This window comes from Cyprinodon tularosa, unplaced genomic scaffold (assembly GCF_016077235.1).
Source record: "Cyprinodon tularosa strain WSP-4 unplaced genomic scaffold, ASM1607723v1 ctg182, whole genome shotgun sequence".
Classification (NCBI taxonomy): domain Eukaryota; kingdom Metazoa; phylum Chordata; class Actinopteri; order Cyprinodontiformes; family Cyprinodontidae; genus Cyprinodon; species Cyprinodon tularosa.
Window position 1 is genome coordinate 304,677 of NW_024038624.1, and position 22,694 is coordinate 327,370.

A 22,694-nucleotide genomic window follows, 5' to 3' on the forward strand; every position below is an offset into this window, starting at 1 on the left:
TGAGCATGTCCGATGACAACGTCAGATAAGCAATATAATGGAAAAAATTGTAAATTGTAATGGATCCATTCTCCCAGAAAACACGTTATTTATTTCACTCAGTGTATTTCAGTATAATTTAATGATCTAATTATAGAAAATATAACTTTTGGTACTGTAACTACATTAATCAATGGCAACCTGAGTTGTTTTCTGGTTATACATATACAATCCAGATGAGCTGATGGTAAGGACCATGCTTCAGATACTGATTTTAAGAACTATTAATTTTATTGTATAGCAAATTCCAATACACTGATTTATTATTAAATAAACCTTACATGATTCATATTCATTAATTTAATAAAGCTTATTTAACTAAACTACATAACTGTCAGGTTTGTGTATTTTGAATTAATAAAGTATAATTGATGAAAATGAAAACTAATGAGCAGTGGCGGCTTGTGGAGTTTTCTCCAGGGAGAATATAAATTCAAAATAGACGTTTACCAAAAACCAGTCAAACGTATAGCAACAAAAAAACATTATAAAAACACTTAATAAAAACAAAAAATATTTTTATGTAAAGGTTTTCTTTTTGTACGTAAATTTTGCCCTTCTAAGGCTTTGTGAAGGTAAATCTTTGTTTTACATGGTTCAACATTGTATCCCAGATTGTTCATTCTTCTTTGCCTTTTCTAAAAAGTGCTTTAAATCAGTCCTACCCGTCTTTTTCCATGCTGGGTCAGACCCTGACATTTGAAAAAGGACTCGTCGGCATAATCTCCACCTCACTGCCTGACAGAGTACTAGCTACATCACCTATATCACTGTAGCAGGGGCAAACATTCCAGGAACCCCAAAGCCATTAATGTTGGCGATGCTGATTAGCCAAATATCTATTAATTTTCCCTAGCAGCTTTATACAATTGGTGATTTCACTACACTTCAGGGGCGCTTTGAAGGTAAATGATACGTTCTGTTGGTGGAAATTAACAGTTAAATGAGAGTCAATTGGTAGAAGTGTTGTTTTACTAATTTATACTACATGTAGCCACATACTATTAAGTAAAACTGACATTGATATACTTTTAAAATCTATATATATTATGACTTTCCCCCTCCACATCTAGGGAGTGCAGTGCCTGAACTCCCCCTATGGGCCAGCCGCCACTTGATGCATTTATTCTTACTTTGTATTTTTCTGATTTTTTTTTTTGCTGTGGTGCTGCTATGATTATGTTAATTAAAATTAGGTTCTGATGTTTTTTTTTAATTATTTGTTCAAATAAATGTTAAAAAATTTATTTATTTCTAGTAGAAAATTCAAATACAGATGTCAAATTACAAGGTAAACTCAAATATTTCCAGATTGTTTTTTGTAAAAAAATAAATTAAAAACTGTCCAGTTTCCAGCTTTGCACCACCTTGTGTTGGACTTTCAAACAGAATTATTAAAAGTATGTTTGTAAAAATCCTCAATCAGCAACAACTTGCCTGATAGTTCCAGCAAGAAGAGGGTTGAATGCATATAACCAGTCATGCATCTCTTTGTCATTAGTGGCTTGTAGTAATATTCCTCGATGTTCTGTGCACACAGCGAAAGTATTTGGAGTCTGTGGAGAAAGAGAAACAGAGAGAGCTTCTAAACATAGCAGTGGAGAACGTGTTTTTGAGGCTGTAGGTGTTTTTTTCTCTCCCTGACCTTCAGCATTGCCTGCTGGTCTTCACTGTACTCCACCTGGGCGGAGGAGAGGTTCAGAATAGCCCTCTCCACCGTGTCTCGCTCAGAGTTGTAGATGTAAACGTACGGCCTTCGCACGACGACGTAGCGCTTCACCCATCCGTTGGTGTGAGGCTCCAAGAAATGTATGTATCCCTTTTTCGATACGATTGGGCTGACAAAACACAACAAACCGTTACCTAATGAATGCCGCGTTACACAGCAAAAACCTTAAATAACAGACACTGACCTGACTCTGATCTCCTGGATATCGGGGACAGATCTTCGAGTCCGAGGTTTGACGTCTGAACCGGCGTTCACGGCCTTTCTGTCAGCTGCTTCCTGCTGCGTCTCAGGGCTGGGGCTGACAGCATGGGAACGAGGGGCAGGGGGTCTGTGGAACAAAGGAAGCAGGTTTTAGAGCCTGAAATACAGAAAACTAGACACAGGATGCTGTTAGGACTAACTTGAGCTCAGTGTTGTTATAGCAACCCTCAACCAGTGAGGGACACGTCGAGGAGGGTATGATGGTGTTCAGAGCAGATAAGGAGGAGTCGTCTCTGGGCAACGTGACAGACATCTCAGAGATCTGGAAGGAGACACAGTGACACTTTTCATTGGCTGTTTAGGACCAATCAATGATCAGGATTTTAACAATCGATACCTTGCTTTCACTGGCGCTGATGCACACGTGGCTGTACTCTCGGTTGAAGGAGTGAGTGAGCAGCCGCAAACACTGACAAACAAAACACAGAATGTAAAGAAAACATCCTTTAAAGACACATGAAAATCACTAAGTTAATACAGCTTTTTGTTGGTAACAAAAAGGGGCTTTCTAGTTTAAAGTGAACAGAACTGCAGCTGACCCTGGCAGCCAGCTCCCTCTGCCTCTCGGTGGTTATCTCAGAGCCACAGGCCGCCTCCCGCTCTGCCTCGGCGACTTCAGAGGACTCGCTGAGGTCCTCTGTGAGGCAGGACTGAAGGGACTGCTGACCGGCAACCAGGGTGGACTGGAGTTTCTCCTTCAGCAGGAGGAAATGTTTGGTCTTCTCCACCTGAAAGTCAGAGAAGCAAAAAAAAAAATTTCAACTGCCTTTAAAATTATGATTTCACCAGAGAGTCTGAGGTTCTATTAACGTCATAGGGAAGCGGCTGTTCCAACCGTTGCAGTTCCAAATTCTCCCGAGTGGTGCACGACTTTACACGAGTGAATAAAGTGAATGTGATTGGTCGTTTATCAAAGGGGCTGGGTTGTTGTGGCGTAAGGTTTGCAAGCAAGTTAGGTTGTGGCCCGTTTGTCGGAAGGATCTTGCTAACCAGTTAGCAATTTAGTGCTAGTAGGTTCCCAATGGGACCAAATTGGTGACTTAGAAACGACACTGTCAAGGAACGCTACTGACAATAGAAACATGCAAGAGGAGGAGAGTTTTTTGTTGGAGGTCGTGGATGAGTCTCCTCAATCATACATTTTTTATTTAGAGGAGAAAGCGGGGACGAAGATGTTGTGGAAGAGGACGCCAGGGCAGCAGAAGCTTGGTTTGGTGTAGAAGTCTTACAGCCGTACATGTTTGAGCCCTTGCCTCACAACGCTGCCAGTTCTGTTAGCTCTACGCCTGCTGAAGACACAGACGTCCATCCCTGTGAACACTGGGACGCAACTCAATAGGAAAGGAAATGATTCTTATTTCTTATTTCAACCGTTGCGTATATTAGCTGCAACATATGAATTAAGATGCTATGACTGAAACAATCTGATTGACAGATGACCGTTGGTAAAAGATTGGCCGAATTTAGGTGTACAGGCCGACGTATAACTAACAGGCCTGCATGAGATAACAAAAAAAAAAAACTATTTTTAAAGACAGGATTTTTTTTTTTATAGAAAATTTCTAACTTATGGGACAATATAGTCTGATAAAGAGCACATTTATATACATGATTAAGCCAGAATGATTTGACATTTAAATATGACTTCCCTACAACTTTAACACTTTATAGCTCCTTTAAAAGCGTCTTTTATAGATATATAAAAAAAGATCTATATGAAATTTGCAAGGATACAAAAAAAAAAATTTAAGGTGACTTTACACATGATTTAGTCAATATTGCCACTATTTGACTTTGACTAGTCCGTTCACACAAATGGTTGTCTTTTCGCTATTCCACTGTTGTCCAGCTGGAGGGTGAACCCTGAAGGTAAAAAGGAAGGTGTGGCTTTTCCAAAAGTATGTTGCTGCCGCCCTCGTGCCTTAAGGACAGAAGTTCAGAGGGTACGTGTTCGTTTTTCACCATATACTCTCATTCCACCACTGTAAACAGGACTTCTCATGACTCCGGTTTCTCTGATTTATGCTCTAGTTGCCATTGGTCCAGCATCAGCAGGTTTGCGGCTCTTCTCTCTGTGTTTTACTGTGATGGGTTGGATGTTCCTCAATGACTTGCTCAAAGCTTGGGATATTGTTATACTAACTAACCCTGATGTAAACTCTGCTCCCTGCTCTTTATGACGCCAAACCTCTAAGCCAAACCTCTGAGACAAGGAAAAGCTGCTTTATATTGATTTTATCACACCTTCGTCTGTATTTACTAATTATGTGACTAAGTCTATTAAGGCATATATAATACTTTTGCAAGCCAAACTTTTTAGATTACTTTTTATCATCTGAAAGAAATCTTTTGATCGCTTTTTGCTTGTATTACATAACAATTTGAGCCAGTCTACCATTAAAAACAATTCAATAAAATACATAAAAATGTGTGGTTCTAATGTAATAAAATGTGATCTGAGTTTTAAAAAAAAGTTTCTTATTTTTGGTGAAAGGTTATATTATGAAGAGTAAGATTTGGACTTGCATCCTGGAGGAGGCTGAGTTTCTCCAGCTCCCACTGGTGCTCCAAAATAAGGCTGTCACTACGTGGCCTCCACCCTGCCAGGTTCTCCTCTCCACGGACGTAGGCCACAGAGGTGTCCAGCACTCGCCTGCGTCTCCTCTGCATTCCTGATGTGAGGAATTTGTAATTACTGTCTGAACTGTGACAGGAACATGCTCGTTTTTCTCTGAGCCTCACCTGGACTTCCAGTGTCTGCGAGATTGCATAAGCTAACTTCATAAACTCCAGTTACTCGGTTTCTAGAAAAGCAAGACAAAGACAGAGGAGCTCTTAGAGACAATTACTTTACTGCTCGGCTGTATCTGAATGAGGTAAATACAAAAAAACTCCATGGTTGTTTAATAGTTTGAATCTCACCCATCAGCCGCTCTTAGGCTTCCCGTACCAAAAAGATTACGGATTGAACGAGAGGCTGAAAGCTTTGTGTCCCGAGAGTAAAAGACCATGCAGATATCTTTGGTGATGACTGCGGGCTGTGTGCAGTTCTCCATCTGCAGTTGATAGAAACGGGAGCTTTTCAGTCTTTTTTTTTTCACATCAGATACGGCTGTGTTACATCAGCCTCGTATCAATGCAGGCTCTGTGCCGTACCTCCAAGTAGGCTGAAAGGGTCATGTAGATCTTCTCTCCGTATGGTGTAACTCGGTTTAGGAGCAGAGAGTTGTGCATTGAGCTGTCCCAGGCAGCCTCAAAGCGGTAGAAAGTCCTGATATGGTCCAGAAGAAAGGAAACCAAGAAACGGTGTGAGTAGTGAGGACTGACATTTCTATGCACGTAAAGAAGGAGGCAGACATGCACCGATCAGGCTGTAGCGACGTTTAGGCTACCAATTACATATCACCAATCATTGAAAAGCTCACCATGTTGACACTGATTATTTTTTTTAAAACTGACATTTTGAGTTCTTATAAGACCACAACACTCCTTCAAAGATTACATTTTATTTAATTGAAAAACTTTAACAGAAAAATCCCTAAAAACTGCACAAACTACCAAAATATAACAGTGTACCAGACTGATGACCTAAAATAAATAAAATCATCTCTATATTTAGATAAAAATATAATAAAGTATTTATACTCATTTTATGAGAAATATTTTTCTTTTAAACTTGCATGCTATTTCCCAGTTTCACTATATATTTTTTCACATTTAATGGGACATTTAATTATGTTGTATGTTATAATTGTACGGTATATTTATTGTAGTATTTGGATTAATATGAATAAAATGTACAATCTCAAATAAAATATCTACGTGTATCATGGTACTTTTACTTATTTGATGGGAATTTGTTCTCCATATATCTCAAGTATCCAAAACCCCCATTTAGTGTTTCTGCCGCTGGTTTTAGGTTTTAAATATAAATGAATAAAAAAAAATATATATATTGGTCAAACCAGAGAAAAGGTTTGGACAAAGGTTTTGAAGTAAAAGTATTTTTTAAACTGAAGAGAAAATGTTTCAAACTGACAAGAAATGCTCAAAACTACTTTTCAGATTCAAGTTTTTTTACATTTCAGAAGGTTTTCTGTTTCAAAAACACTTCTGTCCCAAATGCTCTTTCTTTTCCAGTTTAAAAACTATCTTCTTTTTAAAAATGTTTTTGAGCAAATGTTAAAGCCCAAATTCAGCTAAATAGAAGGTAACTGTTTTTAATTCAACAGAAAATCAAGGAATTACAGGATCCATTGAAAGCATAAAAAAACTCCTTAACTTTTATCTGGTTTATATAAAATTTAAAAAAGCACATAAAAATACATACTGCTGGTTTATTACTTTATAGGTATAAAATCTCACAGGTTCTTCGCTTTGATGCATATGCTTAATAGGGGAGAAAAACAAATCTCTTCACGAATGAGCTGATTTTATATTAGCTGATTCCTCGCCGTTTCCGACTGATCGTTGCATCTCAACAAACATGTTTACTAAAATGTCTTTCTGTTAAAAAGTAAACTAATATGGAAAAAGGAAACATATTTCAGTAACAAAAGCATTTTATATGGAAAAATATGCACGAAATTACCTGAAAACATAAAAGTATCTTCTAAAGTTATTAAAGGCGTAAAGTCATAAAAATGTGTATATGATTTTCAGTTTAGCATGCAACACAATCAGATGGCTTACTTTGAACACAGCACCACAGAAAAGCAATTAAAAGCATCAATGGGTTGGATAATTCAAAAGAAAAGGAGGAATGAGAGAAGGACAGAGAAAATATATGGGACAGGGCAGTGAAATACCTATGGTCAACTCCCAAGGAAATGCTGTGAGAAAGAAGAAATCAGCAAAAGAATAGAAAGTAAGAGTCAGAGAGTATGACGTGGCTTTGCAGTTGTGTGGCTGGGATGGTGTTTGTCTTTGCTCACATTGATTTCTCATCATAAAAACAGTGCTAAACGGATAGAGGAGAAGCTGATCCACTGTAAACGACAACAAGGCTGCTTTTCTGCTGCCCCAGTGATTTACTCCATGTAAACAATTTCAGCCGTCTCCCTGAGTGGAAAATAATCAGCCAGTGAAAGCTGTTGCTCCTCAGGCCTGTGGTCCAGTGGCTGCCTTAAATCTTAAAGAGATTATCCAAGCGAAAATTTGTATAAGGAAACCAGTGTTTCTGTGGGCCATAAAATCGCAGTGAATGGGCTCTTCATGATGTTCAGATGTTCAGCCTACCACTCCTGGACTGAAATGACCTCCTGTTAAAGTGAACAATGTGTCACCTAGAAGACGGTGAACAGACACGCCCTGTTTCAGGATTGCAGAGATGACCTTTCTCTCGTCATTAATCAACAAGTTCATTCGATTCAAACATCGTACTTATGTAACCTAATAACTACTATATTCCAAATAGTAGAAAGCTGTTGGCCAATACTGGAAGCAGAGCAATTTCCTCCATCATGTGCCTCTCCGCCTTTTACTGCCTACTAAAAACGCTGGGAGCCAGCTCTGAAGTCATGCTGCTGGCAGGACATTTGAAGTAGCATTTGTTTCTGCTGTTTGGCAAAGCTTACCCTGAGGTAACAGGGAAGGTTTAAATATATCCACAACATCGCAGCGATCTAAAAGGGCAAAGACCTACTGCTGAGCTAGCGGTTAAAGTAGAACGGCTAAATATTAATGTCATGCCATAGCGGGGTAATGTACAGTAAATGATCAACCTTACACCTTGTGCTTGGTTTGGACATACTTGTAAAAGAAAATAACTATCTCAATGGAATTTCTTTCCTGGAAAAAATGGGGAGGTGTTGGACTACTGTAGGTCAAAATATTTTTCTGGATTTTTCTTTACAAAACTGTAAAGATTAACAGGATAAAAAAAACGTAATAATAATACTAAATAAGGCACTGCTACTAAGAGTGTTTAAAATGCACCCCTTCTCACCCTAGATGTGATATCAGGGTTCTCGCCAGTGTATTCCAGCCTTTCTATGAGCGTATCGGCCCTTTGACATCTGAGCTCCCTCCATCAGGGTTAAGTCCAGTGCATGTCACCGTAACACATAACGACCATAGAAACAGTTTTCCTTAAAACTGTGTTTTTAAACACAGTTTCCTCCATATTTGCACATATATGTGAAAAAGCGCCATAAAAACACAAACCTTAAGACTTTGTTACCGACCATTGCTGGCAATTAGGTGAACATATGCTCTTCTTATTATTATCTTATTATTAAAACTGCACACATGGATGTCTTATAGTGCTGATGTCCCATTTTACAGCACATTTCTTGCATATTGGCTTCTGTTTCTAACACTAGTAAGATTGAGAGACTCTTAGAAGAAACATGTCAGCAAAACTAATAGATGCCTTTACACCTACCCTCCCGGGGGCTAAGAGTAATTTGGAGATAAATGTTTACACCAATTAACACTGCTAGATGTGGCAGAGGTGCATAAGTGTCCTAGTGCACCTTCACTATGACTTGGGTCATGCCAGCATTATTGTGGCATAGCAGTGTACTTGTAGGCTTTAAATAGAAAACTGAACCTGTGAAGTGGTGATTTGTTCAGTGCTAACTGTATCTGGTGTGTTTGCTCTTTATCTAATTTCTATCTAAATGAGTACAAATATTTCTTATTTTTATTTCTTTTATTTTATTCAATACTTATATTGATTATGGCTGTTTAACAACTGTATGAGTATATATTTTTTATTACAAAAAAGTCAAGAGAACGGAATCCAAAGTCTGCACTTGAAGTCTTCCACTTGTAAACCAGACAAGATCCACTTCTTTTTTCCATCAACTGACAGCAATCAGTTTGGAACACGCCTCATCTTTAGACTTAGACTTAGACTTCTTTATTTGTCATTTTGTATGCACAGGGTGCATACAGAACGAAATTGCGTTACATACAGCTTATGAACGTTGCATTGATATTTCAAATGGCACGAGTTATAGAAAAATACAAAAAGTGCAGCAGTGGTCAAAGTGTGAACAGTGCAGAGGATAGAGACAGTGTGCAAGTTGCAGTGGTTCAGTGCAAAATGGCATTTGTGCAAAAAATGCGTTATTGAAAAATACAATGAGATGAACACTTTAAAGGGCTAAAAGTTAAAAGTTCAGCAGCATTTGATGCCCGATAATGTGCAATAGGTGCAGAGTTCGGATTGTGGATCAAAGGTTCAACAGTCTGATGGCAGTGGGGAAGAAGCTGTTGCACAACCTGGTGGATCTGCAGCGGATGCTTTTAACCAGTTTACGGCAATTTAATTTGGAATCATTAGTGGTGTCAGCTCCAAATGTATTGTGACGTGGCGCTATAAAAGCAATTTTTCTATTGATTTTTTAGATCAAAATTTATTAGCTTAGCATTCGGTTAGAGTATTTACTGAGGCATTAATTCACTGTCAGTCCCTCTCCTTTTAAGTTAGATGCGAGAGGTGTGCACTTTAAAAAAGAAAATGTTGCCCCGACTTAGAGGATTAGCTTTAATTGGTAATAATCAAATTGAACCAACTTAATGTATTAAATTTATAAGTTGAAAACTTAAATTCAATTGGGCGATTAACCATCAACTGAAGCAATACATGTAAGTTAGAGCAGCATTTTCTTGTTAGTGTAGAAGTCTGATATGGGGGGGAGAAGGTCTTAAGTACATAAAAAATTCAGCTTAGGCAGAAAAGGTCACCTCATTCATTTCAAAATCATCACAGAGTGGATTTTTTTTTTTTTTCAAATATAGAAAGGAGAAAATGGTTAACAAATAAATTACACACAGAATAATACATTTTAAGAAATTATTTTTGTTGATTTTGATAGTATGGCTTAGAGCTAATCATATAATGCCTAAGAGCTAAAAAATGGGCTTTACACGTACAAATTAATGTACAATAAGCCACAAAATGCCACAGCTAAGCTGGATCTGTCATTACATGCATGGATCCATGCATAGTAAAGACAACTTTTAAATAGCTTTACTATGAGTTAGTTTTGGGTTTTCCCTGATGTTTAGTTTGCTGGTTTTAAAGATAAACAGGATTGCAAAAACCTTGACATGCTGATACTAATTAATTTTTAATACATTTTACTTTTAAAGAAGCAACAATGACAATACTTATAAAATCACAACAAACAACATTTTCTATGAATCAAACTGAATTGAAAGTTAAGTGGAAGAAAAAATAAACCCTTGGGAGAACTGCAAAGCAAAGAGCATTCAGGAGTTCAGGCTTGAGCTATCAAGCTTTATAGAGATGCTGATTTTTTTCCCAGAAAGAGCTTTAAGGCCGTGTTGTGACTCAGTTTGAACAGCCTGACCTAAAGAGGGTGCAGTAGTTTTGATTTACATTCTTAGTAATAAACCAAAATCATAGATTTATCCAGAAATAAAGGCTAGAAATAGAACTCTGTGTGCAATCAATCTACGCATTAATCCATTGAGAGATGCTCCTGTGAACAAGTATTTCTATTCAGATTAATATACCATCTAATAAGGTAAAATAACATGTTTACAACAACTGAACAGGTCTACTTTCTGTCCAAAGCTCCCCGATGGACTCTATGCTGTCAGAGGCATCCTGCAGCAGTAATACTGGGTCCATGTCGCCTCCAGCAGAGACAATGGTCAGCCGACGTTCAGCAAAGCAGAGCCATGCAGACCTCATCTTTCCCTAACGGCAGGCTAGTAACAGCCCAAACACGCATCCAGCACAGCAAGAGCAAGAGCACCGGGGACATGCAGGAGCAGACCCTTCACTCCTCTATGAGGAGGAGAAACAGAAAAGGGAACAGGGAAATAACTGGAAGTCATGACAGAGACAGAGAGAGAGAGAGAAGGTGAGTGAGGAATCAAATCACTGAAGGTCGAGTAGAGATGGTAGGATGTTCAGAGGGTTAGAAAGATGTGGTGTTTGTGTAGCTGAAGATCACGGATAACAGGCAGATAATATACCTAGGCATGTCCGAATCAAGAAACTGTCTGCAGAGCAAAAACAAAACAAAAGATCAACATTCTGTTAGTGGAGTCAGGGTAGAATAAGTTAGCATAATCGGTTTTTCTTTAGAATAGCAAAAAAGAACAGCTTTAAGGAACATGAACTCTAAAAACAGATAAAAGGATATAAAATGAGAAATGGTTCGATGAGCTTCGATAGAAATTTTGGAAGCTGAGATTTTAAAAGTCTTAAAACGGACATTTATTTAAAAATATTTGGTGAAAAAAGTATAAATTGTTTGGGAAAATAAAAAGGCATCAATATTCACTGAAATATATCCCCACTACATACATCAAACTACCTCTAATATGTCCTGATTTTAATATTACATAAAATATGTATATATTATATAATCTGCTGGAGAACAAAGTGGAATAAGAGACACGTGTATTTTTAAAGATATATATATATATAAGAGGACTGAATTTTTAAAAAAAAGTTGTATTAGGCAAAGAAAACTGGAATTAAAGGACACAGTTGGGAAGAACAGAGAAAAAAATATCTGAAATGTGAACAACCTAAATACATTTAATTTGTGACAGAAATGTTAAAATACTTACAGGGTAATGGGCTTTAGGAATGGTGTTGCTAGAATCCTTATTATAAGTAAGCATTTTTAAAAGTTTGAATGCTGACTTTTTATTTGTTTTACTGAATGATATAGAACAGGAAAATGCAACTAAAGAGGACAGATTTTACAAACCTCTACTCCCCTCTTGTGGCTGTAAGTCACATTTCTTGCTTGTTATGTTAAAGTTAGATTTTAAAAATAATAATTTAATGACTTTTAATGATTTTTAATGAGCCGTTTTATATATATATTACTATACATGCCGTACAATTTCCTGACATGTAAAATGAGTGTTTCATTATTACCACAGTGGGCTCTAAAGGCTTCATTAGTTGCATGGGAGTGACTTTGCTCGCTCTAGTTCCACCTGGCTGCTTTGATGAGAGAACAGGGGAAGCCTGATCACAAAGGTCAAGCCTCAAACCCCATCAGACTCCAAACAACAGCAAGAAAATACAACGTTTGTGTGATGAAAAGAGATAAACTGGGGTCTAATCAGAGATGGCATTAAACAAAAGTAAATGTTAGGGAAGATTCCAACAAGGACATTTTCCGTTGCTAAAAATATGTAATGGCCCACTCAAAATCATTCTAATATAATATTCTTACCATATTACTTAACATCTCTAAACCAAGTGTGCAGTGGCAGTGATTGAGTTGTTTTTTTTCTTTTCTCCCAAGCATTGCATAACATGGTTGTCGTTTCAGATTGTTGCCAGAGGGGGGCACACATCTGCAAAAACTTTTTTTTTTTTTAGGAACAACATTAATCTTATAAGCTAAATAATCAGTTTCTTTATCAGAAAATATATGATCAGAGGGAACAAATAATTGCTGATCTAATTCCTCAAATACCAGGAGTTACAAATAAGGAAGGAATGCTTCTATTACTGAATAACATCCCTGGAAGTCTGGTGAGACATGCTTTGAATTTTAGAGCTTAATTTAAAGGTTAATTACACTGTGCTGGATTTACATGAAAAGCATTGGAATAAAAATTCATTTTGGTTATAAATTACAGGTAAAGATGCTTGGTTAAGTATATATGGAGTCAATTTTGATCCATTATTGCTGCAAAAAACATATTTTCTTAAATGAAATTTGAACCAAAAAATCCAACCCCCAAAATCTTGAAATAAAGTACATAAAAAATAAAAAATAAATAAAAAAACGTTTTTAAATGTAACCTTGCTAATTAAACAAATTGGATTTTTAATAAATGATTCTCCCTTATTCTGATTTTTTTAACACAATTTTTATTATATCTTTTTTTATAACTTCTCTGTATCAAACTAACTATAAAGCATTTTTCAAATCACATGCCCTTCACCTCTGGGGGTGGGCTTTCCTCCGGACATTACTGGTCAATGTGCTCATTAAGAGCGAGCGTTTGTATTTTACTTTAGGTGAAAAGAATGTGAACTGTAAAGCTTAAATTGAAAAAAAAAACCTATTTGTAAAACTGAAAAAAAAAATGAAAATATAAAATGTGAAAAAAGAATTAAAAAAAAAAGAAAAAATAACAGAGAAAACAGTGAAGTTGCCCTATATATTTTATTAAGATTTAAAGCTTTATTTCTAGAATGCTTCTTTTATTTCCAGTTCTTCACTTATAATTATGTAGCAAAATTCCCTCCATACTTTGTTAATCAGATAAGAAGCCACACATCGCCCTAACTGTGGGGGTTGGAATCAGGTTTATAGATATATGGTTGAGGCAGGATGAAGGACACGGAGATATGCTACATGTAGGTGTGATGATAAGGAACAAACTAACACTGAGGAGGGCCCTGAAGCCAGATCCTTTTTTTCACTGCATCCTCTGAGGTGTTTAATACACTATTCTGATCACTCTGGAGGTGTGAAAGAAAAAATAACTCATGCAGACGGAATGAGAAAGTTTTACATTTGTTATTTTGGGCTAGGTGCAGCTTGGTCACATGCAAGGCTCTTTGGCTTGTTGCAGTGCATGAGCAGCGAAATAGAAGATAAAACTGTGACACAAAGTTTCATAATGCAAATGTTTCCAATTTCAGCCACAATGCCATCACATATCAAGCCGATTATCTATTATCGAGCTTGAAAAGTCTGAAGCGATACGCACCTGTCATCCTGCAAGGGCTTGACGTACCCGGCCGATAAGATGTTGAGGGAGAGTATATTTGGGTCGATGATGGTCTCGTCAGCTTCCTGGGTGTTTCGCAAACGCCCTGAGAAAGAATAAGTGTAATAGTAAGGAGTGTTGTTGGAGATTTATGATGAGCTGCTTCAAGTTAAAGGAAGCTGAAATGTCAACACACCCACAACGAGTTCCCGGACGTCGTTCCACTCTATGTCTCCAGCAGATTCATGCACGATTGTGATGGCAATCCTCCTCTGGAGGCCCTGGATCGGAGCAAAGGAGATGCTGGTTTTGTTTGAAGGATTTTATTTATTTGAACATTTTTATATTTTCCTCACTGCTTGTCCTCACCTGATGCAGCAGGAATGTACCCTGGCATGGCAGGCCTCCTCTGTGGTCTACAACAGCAGGGATGTAACTGGCACAAACAAAGTAAAAACAACCCCTTCATGGAACCGGTTCTTATATGTTGTGAGTAGACCAGCGGGTTTAAAATGGCTACTCACTCTCCGTTGGCCTCAAGCTCGCAGATCTCAAAGAACACCATCAGATCGTGTTTACAGTGGCAGGGCCCCGCCTGTGGACGTGTCATGGCCTTCAGCTTGGTGGCAGGCACTGGGTACAAAATGGTTTAACTGTGTTACACAAGAAAACACAAGCTGGGAGAAGAGCTGCTATACAGCTAGCCGGAAGAAGAAAGGGAAGATAAGAGGAATTTAGTGATGCAGGAATAAAAGGAAACTCTCTTTGTAGAGGGAGAAACCTTTCAATTTTTCCAGACCATAACCTCAACTGCTGCTTTTTGTATTTTTTTAGTGCTTCTGAGAATTTTAATAAAAAAAACAAAAAAAGGATTTAAGTGCAACTTTGCTTTTTCACATTTAATTTTATTCTAGTATTTTTATTTGTATTTTATTTTTTCAAATTTTAATTTTTAATTTTTTTATTTTGCTTTTTCAAATAAAATTTTACAAATAGTGTCCGATCCCACTCCCTTTTCTTCTGGGGCGGTGCTTGCTCTGGAAAGAGGAGCATTTCTATTGGCCTGCATGGGCGTTAGCAAAAATATTTTTATTGGTCTAAAGTGAGCTTTAGTACTGGGATGGAAGTGAAGAGAAGATGATCTGTGAAAAGAATACAAGTAGTAAAATTTCATCTGAAAAAGAGAAATATAAAAAAAAAAATGGAGCTGGTTGATAGATATACATCCAGGTCGACCTTGATTTTATTTAGTTAAAAAGTCTTAAATGTTGTTTCCCCCCAAAAAAATAGTAAACATACTAAAATATAATGTGTTAAAGGTAAATGATGTATTTCCTGAGAAAATACATGCCTTAAAATCCCTTCTGTTTTATCACTCCTCTCTGCACACGAAATGGGATCGTACGCTACTTCCGGTCGCTAACTTGTTCGGCTTTGGGTTTAAACATAAATCTAGTCTTTTTGAGTTTTATGTTTTCGTTTCATTTTAACCTTATACCATATAGTGCGTAATCTAAAGAAAGAAACAACTAAAATGCAGACAAACATGGTTTAATCATATTTTGCCGGACTGCTCGGAGCATGTCCCATGATGACATCAGAGAAGCAGTTTAACGAAGAAAATGTAAAAAGCATCAAAATTGTCTTACAAAAGTCATAAAAGATTTTTAAAGATGTGTATTAGCATTCTTTAGTGAGTTAAGGATAGAATTAAGTAATTTTAGTGCCATAATTACATTATTTATGGACACCCGGATTTACACTACCGTTCAAAAGTTTGGGGTCACTTTAGAGGCCCATTTCCAGCAACTATCACTCCAGTGTTCTAATGGTACAGTGTGTTTGCTCATTGGCTCAGAAGGCTAATTGATGATTAGAAAACCCTTGTGCAATCATGTTCACACATCTGAAAACAGTTTAGCTCGTTACAGAAGCTACAAAACTGACCTTCCTTTGAGCAGATTGAGTTCTGGAGCATCACATTTGCGGGGTCAATTAAACGTTCAAAAAGGCCAGAAAAAGAGAACTTTCATCTGAAACTCGACAGTTTATTCTTGTTCTTAGAAATGAAGGCTATTCCATGCGAGAAATTGCTAAGAAATTGAAGATTTATTACAATGGTGTGTACTACTCCCTTCAGAGGACAGCAAAAACAGGTTACTCCGGGTACTATTTAATGAAGATGCCAGTTGGGGACCTGTGAGGCGTCTGTTTTCTCAAACTAGGGACTCTACTATACTTATCTTCTTGCTCAGTTGTGCAACGCGACCTCCAACTTCTTTTTCTACTCTGGTTAGAGCCTGTTTGTGCTGTCCTTTGAAGGGAGTAGTACACACGGTTGTAGGAAATCTTAAATTTCTTAGCAATTTCTCGCATGGAATAGCTTTTATTTCTAAGAACAAGAATAGCCTGTCCAGTGTCAGATGAAAGTTAAAAAATCTTTGGCCATTTTGAGCATTTAATTGACCCCACAAATGTGATGCTCCAGAAACTCAATCTGCTCAAAGGAAGATCAGTTTTGTAGCTTCTGTAACAAGCTAAACTGTTTTCAGATGTGTGAACATGATTGCACAGGGGTTTTCTAATCATCAATTAGCCTTCTGAGTCAATGAGCAAACAAATGGTACCATTAGAACACTGGAGTGATAGTTGCTGGAAATGGGCTTCTATACACCTATGTAGATATTGCACCAAAAACCAGACATTTGCAGCTAGAATAGTCATTTACCACATTAGCAATGTATAGAGTGTATTTCTTTAAAGTTAAGACTAGTTTAAAGTTATCTTATTTGAAAAGTACAGTGCTTTTCCATAAAAAATAAATTTCAATGTGACCCCAAACTTTTGAACGGTAGTGTATATCTGTTCGTGCATGCACAAGACGGATCATGCTTCCGGGACGGATCGGATAGTGACAAGTACAGCTAACAAACAAAAAACTGAAAAGTGTGGTGTGCCCATGTATTATATAATTATCGCTTTACAGATATACCACAAAATAAAATCAGTAAGTCTACAGAAAAACCTTAAGTCTGGGTTGTTGTTTGACACAAACACTTCAGGTCGTACAGCAAACATGTGGAGGGAGGTTTTTCTGGACAGATGAGATTAAAACTAAACAAACTCAAACATGGATGGAGCTAAATAAAGGAACAGAAGGGAAACCTGCTATATATGACTTAAGAATGAGGAGGAGTTTAAGTGACTCTGAGACATAAAAACAGATGTTTACAGTTGTTTTTCATCTCATATAACTGAGCTTAAACCTTGAATGAAAAGTGTCCCCCTCTATGTGCAAAGCAGGTAAACACAAAGACCTACAGCTCTAAGAACTACAGAAATACGACACTTCTCAGACTTCTGTTTGTAAATATTTTTTTAAAAACCACATACATTTTTACACAAATTCCCAGATTAAAAAACTGCAATATGAAACACCTGAAAGGGAATCAAATCTTCTGGGAGTATGAAGGAATATAATTACCCTGCTGCATATTTTTTTTACTTAACTTGCAATACTATTCGTGTAATCCTTGATTTCACCTAGTTATGATTTTTTTTTTTCTACACAGGAACCTTAAGTCCTACTTTATGAATGGAAAGCAGAGCGAAACAGGAACCGCCGTCCTGGAGGACAGTATTTGTCACGACTTTGATTGATTTCAAGAGAAGCTCAGAGGAGGAACAGGAAGGATTCACCACAGAGGTCGACAGTAAACACACAAAGCACCAGAGAGCCGATCCAGCTGCAGAATCCTGAAGCAGGAACTCTTTTTTTATATCAAGCCCCTTCATGTTTACCAACAGTATTTATGTATGGTGGTTATTACTATTTAATGTGGTTATAAAAACTAGTAACTGTTTCTATTATGAAAGGAATATATCTGAATCCTACATAGGTTTGAATGTAGAGCTATGAGCAATAGATTCAGAAATGAGATGTCCAAAAGAGGCTGTATTTCCTTCACTGAAAGTTTTTTCTCCAATTATATAGATAAGAAGTAATGATGGCGTGATAAAGAAGTTGTTGAGATATTTTCATAAGCAGCTGATATAAGGAAAGGCTTCCAGCTGCAGGAGTCTCCTGGATCGGCTAACATCAACCAACCGGGCTTCTGAGCTTTAATGACTGAACAGATAGAGATGGGCGGAGCCGGTAGCTGAGCTCGCTCGTTTGCTTCCAGCAGGAAGGAAGCAGCCAAGCCAGCAGCAGACAGAGCGTGGCCTGACAGCGAGTCCACAAGCGGCCCGTTAAACACATCCGGGACCAAGTATCGGATCAGTTCCAGCGACTTCTCCTGGTTCGACGGGTCGTCAGAGTCCACTGCTCACACCCAACAACACGAAGCTGAGATGACATGACTTGCAAAACGGTGCAAAAAAACAAAAAAAACAAAAACAAAACAAGCAATGCGGCGTAAATAGATGAAGCATGGAGTTTCTTACCTGGTTTGGAAAGAGGCATCACCTGTGGGAACTGCCTCTTACACGGGCGCAGAGGACTGGATGTAACAACAAAGCTACATGTTAACACCTCATCTTCCCTATGCCTGCTTAACTTATGGAGCACAGGTCTCACCTGCTGACATCTTTACAGAGCGGAAGAAAAGGTTGTTTCTGGTAGTGTCCAAACACCTCAAAGATGATCGGCTGAGTCCCGATGTAGTCCACAAAGGATTTGGTCACCTCAACAGCAATCTGCAAAAAACAGACGGTGATAAAGAGGGACAGATTCCTGTTTGGGTCATGTCACCAACTAATGCGTCTCACATTCTGCACATGGTAGAAGCCAAGAGGAGGGCCGCGGGCCGTGTTCTTCAGCGGTTCGGTAGAAAAGGCCTCATCATGCCGATGGATGAAGCTGAAATAAAAACACAAAATGCAAAAGAATCAAATAAACCAAGAAGAGTAAATAGAGACGATCCAGGATCTCTTTCCTCTGATGGATGCCCGCTTACTTGAACTGACAGAAGATGTCTGCGTATTCTGCAGAAATGCTGGAGGCCTGCAGGACGGTCACCCTAAATGTGAAGATGTTTCCAATCTTCAGGTGTTCCAGAGCTGCATCGATACCGGCCTTCTCTGGGTTCTCCAACTCATCTGAACCAGCTGATACCAAAAAAAAAAAAAGAAAAATGACGCCGCTTTTCACCTCTTGTCCGTATATAATCGTGATGTTTGTTTTTTCATTTGAAACCAAACATGAAAAACACATTAGCATTTTTTGTTTTTTTTATTTATTGAACCAACCAAAACCAAAACGGATAAAGGGACAACAAACCATTATTCCATTGCTTTATGCAGAACAAAAATGGTAAAAAACAAATAACTGGCTGTAGATTGCTTTTTTTTTCTCCATGAGACAAGTAGCCTAACCCTGGAAACCTGTCTTGGCCAAGAAAATCAAAGGAGAGAATAAACATTTTGTACAAGAGAGCTTCATTTTATTCTAATGGAGGAAATAGAGGGTTAACTTTGAGAGCAAAGGATCTAGGAACCGAAAGCTGAGTTGGCGCTCGCTGCAAGAGCCAAGGAGCCCCAATTCAGCCCCACCCGCTTCCTTTTCACCCACCCCAATCCCCAAAAAACAGCAACATTCTGCAGGCTTGACAACAGTTGCCATGGAGATCAGGTTGAAACAACTGTTGGGATCCTCAGGCTTGCCCACCAGAGGGCGCCGAGGATCCTCTTCTGCTCTTTGTCTTTCCTTAGGTTCTGGAGATTACCCTCTGCCTCCAGCAGAGTGCGCCGTGGGTCCTCCTGAGCTGAGCCTCTCACACACCTGTGGCTGATCTACTCATCAGGAGGACCACAGTATTTAAGCTGCCTTCAGACCTAGATTCCACGCCGCAGTGTTGATCTTAGTTGGTTAGCTTCCTGAGCCTTCAGTTTCAGATTGAGTCTTGGTTGTCTCTAGGTTGAGATCACATTCTAATCTCTCCTTTATCTGTGCCTCACAGGATTCCTGTCCCTTCTTGAATCTCTGGATGAGCTTAACCTCCTGTCTCCTCGTGAAGCTCTGGATGAGCTTAACCTCCTGTCTCCTCGTAAGCTCAGGAAGAGCAACTTCACTGGAACCCTGTCTCTGGTCTGCAGCTCAGGGAGAGCAGCATCCCAGGAAACCAGTCTCAAGCCTGAAGCTCTTGGAAGGTCTAACCGGCTAATCTGCCCTGGTGAGCCAACCCGAAGATTTCTACGTGGATGAAACCTGACGACTTCTCTGAGGAGTTTCCCTAGAGGTTCCCATGTGGATTTCCCCTGTTGTTCCCTACGGTGAGCTGGAAGCTCAGCCTGAAAGACCCTCCGTGTTTTCCCCTGTTGTTCTCTGCAGTGAGCTGGAAGCTCCAAACCCAGGACTGCCAGACTAACCCTAAGCTAGATGCTTAGCCACACCTGAACTCAGCTACCAGCCTTCTTCCCTTCCTTGCACAGTCCCCAGTGAACCAGCCCCCTGCCTGAACTGTTCCGGTTTCATTATTCATGTGTTTTGTGCTACAATAAACTTTTTTGGACTTTTTACCCAGTGTCTCCGTGTGTGTTCTGCATCTTGGGCTTTACTCTCTGAAACCCCATCATGACAACAACTTACTTCCCGTTTCAGCAAACTGGCCATCAGGATGATTAGACCCAAATTTCTGGGAATCAAAATCTAATACAAAAGAATATCTGAATATAAGTTTTCCTGAGAGTATAAATAAAAAACATTTTACGCCATTTTGGACCCGTGTACAACACATGGCATATGTGGGGAAGAGAGAATTCACAGATTAGGGTTTAAAAATATGGTGAAAAAAGTCAAGCGTTCATTATTTGTCATTTCCATTTTCAGCAAAAAATTCAGAAATTAGATTTTTTTTAAATAACTTTTCTTGTTCTGGGCTCAAACAAAAATACTGGTGGGTTTTCGTGATTTTCATTGTTGGTTTCAAACGAACAAAGAACTGCTTGAATATACACAGACCGCTTTTACACAAAATCCAGGGAAATTATTTTAAGTTTGTAAACTTTCTTATGGATTGATTTCTCTAATCAATGCCCATAAGTCATATGCAGACCAGTGCCATACATCCATATATATATAAACTATCACTCAGAAGATATGGTTACCCGCACATGTGTTGTTGTTGACTTCATCAGCTGATGGGCTGATTTCATTGTTTTGGCCTTCTCCCTCCACAACGCGAAGTTCCTCCTGAGAGATCCCTGTGCGGGACAGTCCCACTCCAACAGAACAGGACTCAGACTGGAACTGGACATTTAGGATCCAAAATAGACTGAATAGTAAAAACCTCCTCCTTAAACATCTCCAGATGTGAATACTTCCAACGTTTTTTTCTCCTCTACCTTCTCGTACTGCTGATCCTCAAATGAGATCTTAGCGGTGCCGGATTGTCTCACGCCTGAGCCGTAGTCGGGGGCTTCCTCATCAGCTGGAGGGAAACACAGAGCACCTTCACTTCATTCCCTTCAGAAGTCGCACCCAGCCTGTATCTTTTAGACGCTTCATGCACTGCCGATAGCATCAGCGCTGAGTGTAGAGGATCAGAGCCTTACCTGATATGGCCTGTACCGCCACGCGCAGGAAGCCCTTCACCTCTCCTTTCTCGCTGACGACGGCCACGCGGTGCACAAGAGGAACCGGGTACAGCAGGTTGCTGAGATAAACAAAGGCCCTGTGCAGAAAAACGTTGAAACGTTTAACATGAAACCATAAGGAGAGAGCAGGGGACGGGGAGGCGGCTCACATTTAATACATTATCGTCGGGCAGGACAACAGAACACAGAGCTGCAAAGCAACCAAACAGAAGCTGGGACTGCTCTAGCGATGGCCATGGTTGCCCTTTACTATTGCTTTATAAAGCCTTTTCTTTTGGTTCCAATTAGCTAATATGTTATGACATTTAACATGCATTGTCCCTGTTGCACCAATGAAGCCTTGGTGAGGCTGAGGAGCATGTGTGTAAGGCCTAACTTTACACACTGGGAAAAATTTCCTTAGGGGGCAAACTTCCCAGATTTAATGTTGTTTTTGTGCAGCTAACCACTAAAATAATCTCAGATTTAAAATTTAAATGCCTTGCAAAAGTATTCATACCCCAAACCTTTTCATATCTTGACGCGACAAGCTTTAGAGTGTTTTATTTGGATTTTATGCAACAAACAAAACATGAACATGAAATTGTTTAAAAAAAATAGTATTAGCAAACAAAGTATGTAAGGCTAAATAAAAAAAAAACTCATGTATTCATAACAGAATCCTTGTTCTGTATTAATTCAGAGGTTTTTCTGAGGCTCTCAGAGGTTTGCTGAACCAACAGCATCAGGCCGAACAAACACAGCAGTCAGGTCTGATTCAAGGTGGTTTAGGGCAGAGCGTGAAACCCTGCTAAACAAACCATGATTAACCGCTAATGTTGCTAATGCTACATCCACAGGATCGCACATACAAACAGGTCAAATTCTCCTGTGGATCCTTGCAAGAGAAAAAAAGGGTATCAAATGGGCCTGAATGAGATTTATTTTTTTTCTCCTTAAAATTGCTAAACATGAATAGACAATTTGAGATTAAAATATCAGCCTATGACTCCTTTAATTAATATGAAATGCTTTTCAGATTTTTATCATTATGAAAATGTGACTTTGAAAAAATGTCATATTTTTTTAACTTTATATTTGCACATCAGTTTGACTTGATCTGTCACATTAAATCTCAATAAAATGCCCTGATTTTCTTCTTTGTAGTGTAACAAAATTAAAAAAAAATTTTAATAGGTATGAATACTTTCCAAAGGTTCTGTAAGTTATAGTTAGATACTAGCAGGATACTAGAGATAAAGTTAAAATTAGGAAAGTATAAATGTTGCCATCTTGTTTTTAAAGCTGCAATATAAAATCCAGGAGTCAAAGATCACATTTACAACAAGCCAGGGGGTGGGGGGTAGACATGTAACGGGTGGAGACTCATGACAAGATTGGTGAGGTGCAAATA

The 22,694-nt window shown here is 38.6% G+C and overlaps 1 protein-coding gene across 20 annotated transcripts in view; it reads right to left on the minus strand.

The window, feature by feature from the left end:
- The window catches only part of kif1aa (kinesin family member 1Aa), a 73,609-nt gene that overhangs the window by 2,169 nt on the left and 48,746 nt on the right, over nt 1-22,694 (minus strand). For 4 of the 20 annotated variants that reach the window (XM_038282377.1, XM_038282374.1, XM_038282369.1 and 1 more), the window contains 22 exons: nt 21,260-21,378; nt 21,050-21,135; nt 20,813-20,954; nt 18,664-18,814; nt 18,476-18,566; nt 18,285-18,403; nt 18,152-18,207; nt 14,230-14,338; nt 14,075-14,141; nt 13,902-13,986; nt 13,706-13,811; nt 10,988-11,014; nt 5,186-5,300; nt 4,952-5,085; nt 4,772-4,833; nt 4,556-4,701; nt 2,569-2,757; nt 2,367-2,438; nt 2,170-2,291; nt 1,953-2,096; nt 1,685-1,877; nt 1,477-1,595 (listed from right to left, as the gene is read on the minus strand). In XM_038282377.1, the coding sequence (XP_038138305.1) occupies nt 1,477-1,595; nt 1,685-1,877; nt 1,953-2,096; nt 2,170-2,291; nt 2,367-2,438; nt 2,569-2,757; nt 4,556-4,701; nt 4,772-4,833; nt 4,952-5,085; nt 5,186-5,300; nt 10,988-11,014; nt 13,706-13,811; nt 13,902-13,986; nt 14,075-14,141; nt 14,230-14,338; nt 18,152-18,207; nt 18,285-18,403; nt 18,476-18,566; nt 18,664-18,814; nt 20,813-20,954; nt 21,050-21,135; nt 21,260-21,378 (2,454 nt within the window). Of the gene's footprint in view, nt 1-1,476; nt 1,596-1,684; nt 1,878-1,952; nt 2,097-2,169; nt 2,292-2,366; nt 2,439-2,568; nt 2,758-4,555; nt 4,702-4,771; nt 4,834-4,951; nt 5,086-5,185; nt 5,301-6,837; nt 6,862-10,987; nt 11,015-13,705; nt 13,812-13,901; nt 13,987-14,074; nt 14,142-14,229; nt 14,339-18,151; nt 18,208-18,284; nt 18,404-18,475; nt 18,567-18,663; nt 18,815-20,812; nt 20,955-21,049; nt 21,157-21,259; nt 21,379-22,694 lie in introns of all 20 variants that reach the window. The other 16 variants (XM_038282373.1, XM_038282375.1, XM_038282371.1 and 13 more) reach the window with 8 other exon arrangements.